This window comes from Echinococcus granulosus (assembly GCF_000524195.1).
Source record: "Echinococcus granulosus chromosome Unknown EG_S00197, whole genome shotgun sequence".
NCBI classification, from domain to species: Eukaryota; Metazoa; Platyhelminthes; class Cestoda; order Cyclophyllidea; family Taeniidae; genus Echinococcus; species Echinococcus granulosus.
Window position 1 is genome coordinate 92,242 of NW_020170577.1, and position 7,911 is coordinate 100,152.

General features: G+C 41.1%; 1 protein-coding gene across 1 annotated transcript in view; it reads right to left on the reverse strand. All coding sequences in view use genetic code 11, as the record gives it.

Annotated features, from left to right (window-relative positions):
* EGR_10193 (hypothetical protein) overlaps positions 1–4,391 on the reverse strand; it is a gene marked incomplete at both ends in the record, with an annotated part of 6,047 nt that extends 1,656 nt beyond the window's left edge. Inside the window, 3 exons of the mRNA XM_024499442.1 lie at positions 2,958–3,025; positions 3,153–3,239; positions 4,359–4,391. Coding sequence (XP_024346154.1) covers positions 2,958–3,025; positions 3,153–3,239; positions 4,359–4,391 — 188 coding nt within the window. The remainder of the gene's footprint in view (positions 1–2,957; positions 3,026–3,152; positions 3,240–4,358) is intronic.
* Between the last annotated feature and the right edge of the window lie 3,520 nt (positions 4,392–7,911).

Sequence of the window (7,911 nt, forward strand, 5' to 3'; positions counted from 1 at the left end):
CCCCATTATGCTAATAAACTGCTTCTTTCCTGTTAATAACTTATAATCCAATTTCTTAACTTAAAATCTTGCAATGAGTCTACTGTTTGTCGATTTCTCGATTCTGGCAACTGGTTGATTGGGGAGCTGCTATCGTATCCTCGACCGACCATCTGGCTTCCAAGCCATGTCAGTAGCCGCCGAACCGTTCTTTCTGCTAACAAGATGTGTTCTCCCTCGGTATAGTGTTTTTGCGTCTTCAGAGAAGCCTCGAGGTGCAGCAACTTGCCTTTCCGATAACAGAGGAAATGGGTTGCCGACTAAGAAAGCTGGAGTAGCATACTCAGTTTAGCATTTTCTATCGTTGACCACCAATTTTGAAATCCGATACATTTACTTGCTGGTGGCTCCATCTATAGTCGAAGACTTTACCAATTTAATAGCAAAAATCAAGTATAATAAAGTTTATCAGTGAAAAATTCAAATCTCGATCAGTCCAACACCACACAGAGGCTTTAAGTGAAGCAGGTTAACAAAAATAAAAGATCAAAGAAGTAGGCATTTTCTTAATCGAGTTTCAGATAGGTCTTATCTAGGGAGTTTGTTTCAGCTCGGCTACTTTGTGTGCAGCATTAATGAAAAGTGATTCTGTTATTGTCAGAACGGAAAACCGGGATGAAACACGTGAATGTAACACCTAGTCAATCCCCTCAAGGAGTGGCGAACAAGACTTGAAGCAATATCCTTCCGTTAGAAGGGAACCAACTTTTATTATTTCATAAAATGCAATGCAGTCCACTTTCTTCAACCATTGCTTATGATAGTCTCCCCTGCAAATTCATGACACAAGGTAAATTTCTAATTGGGACGATATCACATGTACCTCGACCGGAGGATGCCCAGAATATTTCACGGGTTGGATGACTAAACTTGATTTTGGCAATAAACTTTCCTGCGCCATCGCAAGAAAATTCACCTATTTGCCTCCATTTAGATGCCCACGTCTACCCTTCCTACGCCCACTTCGCCGCCTTAAATACCGCTTATTTAGCCTACACAAGTGACAACTACGGCTTTCCTCGTTGCACAGCACGCACAATTCTCGAAACTTATCACCAGCCTCCTAATGTAAAATATTATCCTTTATGGCGAAACTCGAGTTGAGTCGACGAAAGGGAAATACATTCACAGCGATGAGAGAGAAGATCCTTTCAATGCATGCAGTAGTTAAGAAATTATGCCATCCACTGGCCAAAGTATGACTGACAATGCGGTATGATTACTGAGATTGCATTTGCGAAGGAGTGCTGTACAATTCTTTATCTTGACTTGACGAGGATTTCTCAACCCTTAGGCACATTATTCACACTGATCGCATTAGTCACACCAAGGGCTTCCACTGGAAGCAAATTCCACCACTTGCAGACCAATTCGAGGCAGGCCCCATTCATTCTTACCCATTGACATGACATTTAAAGACCAGTTCACTGGTTGGCAGTAAACCCGTTCACTCTCCACCGGTTCCATTCAGAGGACGTAGTGTACCTAAAGGGCAGTGTGCCTAGAGGCCAACAGCTGCATTGTGCGGAGGTGGGAATGGTGATGTGGAGAGGCTGTCATGCAGAGTAAGTGGTTGGCTAGAAACATGGCTCTTGACTCTAGCCTTCTAAGAGTCGTGTCCTCACCGGTAGGCGGTAAGCGCTCTCCTTCAATCACAACTGACACCCAACGATGCTAGTGTGTGTGGCTGGACAGAATCTCAATGTACTACTGTAGGTCCAATTTGAAATATCAACTTGATGTGCATCCCTCACTCCAGCCAATCTCAATATTTAGATGAAGTATACGTCATTCGTGTCTAGTTTTCATGGAGAGAGTTACGATGTGTTTACTGTTGCAAACAGCAACTAACAAGACGCTACTGATAGCCAACTTACGCATGCACCTCTTTGTGATGTGCAGATAGATATGTGGGAGAGCAAATGCCAAGTTCTTCCAATTTTATGTTGTACCGCTTCCTTCACCGCTCTACCGTAAATTGCGTTGAATACGTCGTACACACTTCCGACGGATACGATTCATTCGGAAGTATGAATGGAAATGAATGGATTGGAATGTAACAAAATTTGAGAAACCTTGGTTTTGCTTGGTGATAGTTAAACACGTTGGTCAAATTTGGTTTAATCTAAGCACTGTATGTGTCTCCTTGGGTGGTTTCCACCAATTTTGCAATGGCAGTGAGATGTGTTGGGTGATTTGTTGGTGGGACTTGGATAGTGTAACTGGCTAACACCTTGGTTAGCAGTACGGTGGACCGATCACTTGTATCAGAAGCGGTGACCTTGTCTCCAAGCGTTTGCAGAAGCCCATCGTTTTGTTGCAATTGATTTATTCTAACGAGAAACCGAAAGGCGCTGCAAATTTGATTCTGGTGTGAATCTGGTGAACACAAACGGGCAATACCTCTTCAAGCTAGATGATCTACTGACCTAATTCATTACGCAAATTTGAGGCATGTTTTTCATAATCAATCTTAGTTTTCCCATATTTTAAAGCAATTAACTTTTACCTTAGTCCCTGTTTAAATCTGCCATGTACATAGCTTTCGATATTTGTTCTAGCAGGTTTTAAAGCAAATTTTAAAGAGAATCAACTGAACTCTTTTTTAGGAGATTGACTTCCTTACATTCTCCAAACCGGCTTTTTTCCCTAATTTAGGTCTGCATTAATTGCCTAACGAGGTAGGCAACTGGATAATTTGCAGAATCGAAGATTAAACTTTGCCTACCTTGAGAAGGACTTTATTCTGAAATCATTTTTAATGTAAACCTGCTTTTTTCTCATCCATCATTCTTCCTGAATATAAACGCGAGATGGTGACAATTTTCGGATCTGCAGAATGAAGAAGGAGGTCCCTAGGGCGCTTGCTGAGATCCCAGTGACACACCATTACGGGACAAATAAACCTGGCGCTGAACATCATCCACTTCCCAAATTTTGTTAAAAAAGTAACAGAAAATTTATCACCACCTTTTAGATCAACCAGCTATTGGTAAATGCATTAAATTTTCCCCAGATTTTGACCGTTTCTACAGGAATGCGCTTGTTTAACCACATTACATTAAATCAAAACATTCAATGTGCTATCAGTTACACTGGATATTTATGCTAACTTCAAGGAATAGTGGAAGAAGAGGAAAATTTTGGAATAGTTTGTATCCATCTGTTATGAAGTCAGGGCTTGACACTTTTTCGCCCTTCTACAAAAAAGCTAGATGAATGTCACTGTACCAGGGGTTGGAGAATACACATATCTTGTTGATCATCCAGGTGCCTTATTTTGTGGTTTACATAAGCCGCAGAGGTGCTTGGATTTGTGTAATTAGGATACCTGCTTGTCAGGAGTTAGCAAGGAAAATTTAACAAGGTATTTAAAATCTCATTTGCTTAACAAAAGCATGGGCAGTAGCGATATTAATTCATGCGAAGACTGTGATTCCTCTGTTGTCATTTGTCGAACTCAGTGAGGGTTTCCCCTACCACTTAGCCGCATGTCGTGTTTCTGTATGCAATTGGAAACACAGAATTGTTGGACCAGTCCGAAAGAGGATGAATGAAATCTCGTATTTGAAGTGGTTTGCATGGGAACTGGTAGATGGCTATGTGCTGCGACAGTACAAACGCGGATGACATTTTTGTGCCAAGGGATCTTTGCTCTTCTATTCCTTTGCAGTAATTATCTTTACTGGATATGAAAGTTGCTGACGCCTTAGTTACGTAGTTCTTTGCAGTTCGTGCGTAGCTACATCCTCATGACCAGGAGTTGAGAGATTAGGCGTGTGCAAAGGCAACCCGCGAAAGGTGAGCCAAAATTGCATTCCATTGTGCCTTCATTAATCAGCCGAGACTAGGGGACAATAGTATTCAGACAGGTCCTGCAGATTCAGTCCAGAATGATTGGTGTCAGCATAATGTCTAGTCAAATTGTATCCAAAAATGGGGCAAATTTGAGGGGTAGGGACTGGGAGAGCCTCAGTAAATAATTGTCCTTCTTCGATTTGATGCAGCATTCCAGACGAGTGTATGCGTGCATCAAGTTAAGTGATCCATTGCTAGCCAAACATTTGAACATTGCTAACCAAAAGATCGGTCTCCCTTTAAATGCCAGAATTCCAGACGCAGATTGGACTCCTAACACAGTTAAAATTTATTTATTCACATCTCACCTAAATTAGAGGATGTGGTACCGCTTCATTGTCTACTGAGCAGTCGTGGAACCACAGCTACTCACCCAGGATTTGTTTCACTACATGTATCCACTTGAACCAATTGGACAATCAATTTAAGTTCGGCATTTCCCTCAAATGGTAACGCCTTACATGTTCAAGCATACTCCGGCCAGTGGATGGCATGATTTCTTAACTACTGCGTGTGCAAAAAGAGCCTTCCTTGTCCTCACAGCAAATGCAGTTCCTTTTCGCCGACTTATCTCGAGTTGTGTCTCAGAAGGTAATGCTTTAAATTAGAAAGCTGTTTAATTGATTCGAGAACTGTGCCTGAAGTGGGTTGGAATAAAAATAGTTTTTACTCGGGACGGCCAAATAGGTGACAATGTTGATGGTGAAGTGGATGTTCAAATCGCTGTAAAAAGGTGAATATTGTTGCGAGGGGGTGGGAATGCTAATTGGCGAAATCACAATTTGCCATCTAACCTGAGTATCATTATGGCTATTCACCGGCTGAATCACAATCCCAAGCAAAGATAGGATCTATCATGAAGTGGCTGCCCAAATTTTTACTCTCCTTAAATTGGTGGGCTGTAATTAAGTGATCTCTGATAGGCTGTGAACTTATTTAAGAGAGTCATTAAAATGCTCATTACCAGTGACAGTAAAGTGATGGTGAAACTCCCTGCCCTCAACCCCAATAAATGGATTCTGTCGACTTGCATCTACCATAGATGCCAACAGACTTTTGTTTACCCAGCATATGGCACGTAGCTCAGACGTGTGCGTGCCCAAAATCAACTTCTCTTTTACGGCTGAAATCAAGTACACTATATAACCCTTCAGGGAAATTCGGACTAATACCTTTTAAAAGATAACTAGTTTTCGTCATAATTGTTACCTTAGAATGACTTTTGAACTGCTAATGGGTGTCCTTTTTCAACTCGCATCTGTTGTTGATGCCAACCAACTTTCTTTCACCTAAAAATTGTACGTAGTTAGGAAACGTGCGAAAGGTGCCTGTTTTGCTTGATATAGCCAATCGTTTCCTTCACAACTTTGATCCATTTTGATTGCGTCCATCGCTTACTTGTCTCTGCAGTTGTAATCACATGCATTATTTGCCCTTAAAAAGAGTTTGAAATGATGTTTATGAAAGATAATTAGTATTTTTGTAATTATTACATTTATACAAACCTTCTGACCCGTTAGTGTATCCATTTTTTTTCCCCATTTGCATAGGCTAAGCCCTTTTGACCAGACAAAAGCATTATTTAATTGCCTCTACTAAGCAAAGTTAGCATCTCTTGGTGGTATCACTGACTCAAGTGGGCTACCCTAGGTATTCGGTAGTAACTATGGTTTAATTGTTAACATTCATTAATAAGAAGGTGTGTTCATCCTACTAAGCCTTCCATGGTTAAAGTATGAACCAAGGGGCATTAGCGGGCGCTATTGTTACACAAATGATTGTAACAAAATCCATGTTAAAGGCTGTTTTTTAAAGAAAAAACTAGATTATGCGTTTTGCAAAAAGAAAAAATAGGAAAGGCCTTTCAATTTCCTTAAAAATGTAAACATTCAATTTTACAATTTAAGCTTAAGTTTCAATAGGATTCTGAGGCTCCACTAAAAACTAACCACTTCTTAAATCTTTTCCGTGAGTTACCGTATCCTCCAAACTTCCCTTTTATTTCGGTAAAGTCGCTTATTTTAAAGCCTCCGTGTGTTGTGGGACTAAACGAGATTGCAAATTTTGCACTTATACAGTTAAATACCTTTGATAATTTCTTTTATGTTAATAAAATCCTTGGAATTGAACTGAGTCCCTAGCAAATAAAATGCTGGCCATCAAAATTTGCTTTTGTTCCCGGAAAATACAAAGTAGAGCGTTCTGTATCGGGTTCTCAATTTGGCAACCAATTTTTCTATCACTGGATAGGTAAGTTGTAGCACCTCAAAGCTTCCCCGAGGACGTAAGAATAAACGATACTCGAGAAAAGTGTTCATTCTTAACCTAAAGAGGGGATTGGAGGTTGCTGGCATGGACTGGATGCTAGATCGCCCATCGACAGTTCAAAGGTAGACCTCCTAGCTGGCCTGCAAACAGAACTGAGTTTAACAAAGACTTAATGGATCAAGAGATTCTAAGTAAAAAAAATTGAGGAGCGGGTTGTAAACAGGGTAAAAGCTGTCTACAAGCATTAAGGAGTATCGTATCCTCGACCGACCATCTGGCTTCCAAGCCATGTCAGTAGCCGCCGAACCGTTCTTTCTGCTAACAAGATGTGTTCTCCCTCGGTATAGTGTTTTTGCGTCTTCAGAGAAGCCTCGAGGTGCAGCAACTTGCCTTTCCGATAACAGAGGAAATGGGTTGCCGACTAAGAAAGCTGGAGTAGCATACTCAGTTTAGCATTTTCTATCGTTGACCACCAATTTTGAAATCCGATACATTTACTTGCTGGTGGCTCCATCTATAGTCGAAGACTTTACCAATTTAATAGCAAAAATCAAGTATAATAAAGTTTATCAGTGAAAAATTCAAATCTCGATCAGTCCAACACCACACAGAGGCTTTAAGTGAAGCAGGTTAACAAAAATAAAAGATCAAAGAAGTAGGCATTTTCTTAATCGAGTTTCAGATAGGTCTTATCTAGGGAGTTTGTTTCAGCTCGGCTACTTTGTGTGCAGCATTAATGAAAAGTGATTCTGTTATTGTCAGAACGGAAAACCGGGATGAAACACGTGAATGTAACACCTAGTCAATCCCCTCAAGGAGTGGCGAACAAGACTTGAAGCAATATCCTTCCGTTAGAAGGGAACCAACTTTTATTATTTCATAAAATGCAATGCAGTCCACTTTCTTCAACCATTGCTTATGATAGTCTCCCCTGCAAATTCATGACACAAGGTAAATTTCTAATTGGGACGATATCACATGTACCTCGACCGGAGGATGCCCAGAATATTTCACGGGTTGGATGACTAAACTTGATTTTGGCAATAAACTTTCCTGCGCCATCGCAAGAAAATTCACCTATTTGCCTCCATTTAGATGCCCACGTCTACCCTTCCTACGCCCACTTCGCCGCCTTAAATACCGCTTATTTAGCCTACACAAGTGACAACTACGGCTTTCCTCGTTGCACAGCACGCACAATTCTCGAAACTTATCACCAGCCTCCTAATGTAAAATATTATCCTTTATGGCGAAACTCGAGTTGAGTCGACGAAAGGGAAATACATTCACAGCGATGAGAGAGAAGATCCTTTCAATGCATGCAGTAGTTAAGAAATTATGCCATCCACTGGCCAAAGTATGACTGACAATGCGGTATGATTACTGAGATTGCATTTGCGAAGGAGTGCTGTACAATTCTTTATCTTGACTTGACGAGGATTTCTCAACCCTTAGGCACATTATTCACACTGATCGCATTAGTCACACCAAGGGCTTCCACTGGAAGCAAATTCCACCACTTGCAGACCAATTCGAGGCAGGCCCCATTCATTCTTACCCATTGACATGACATTTAAAGACCAGTTCACTGGTTGGCAGTAAACCCGTTCACTCTCCACCGGTTCCATTCAGAGGACGTAGTGTACCTAAAGGGCAGTGTGCCTAGAGGCCAACAGCTGCATTGTGCGGAGGTGGGAATGGTGATGTGGAGAGGCTGTCATGCAGAGTAAGTGGTTGGCTAGAAAC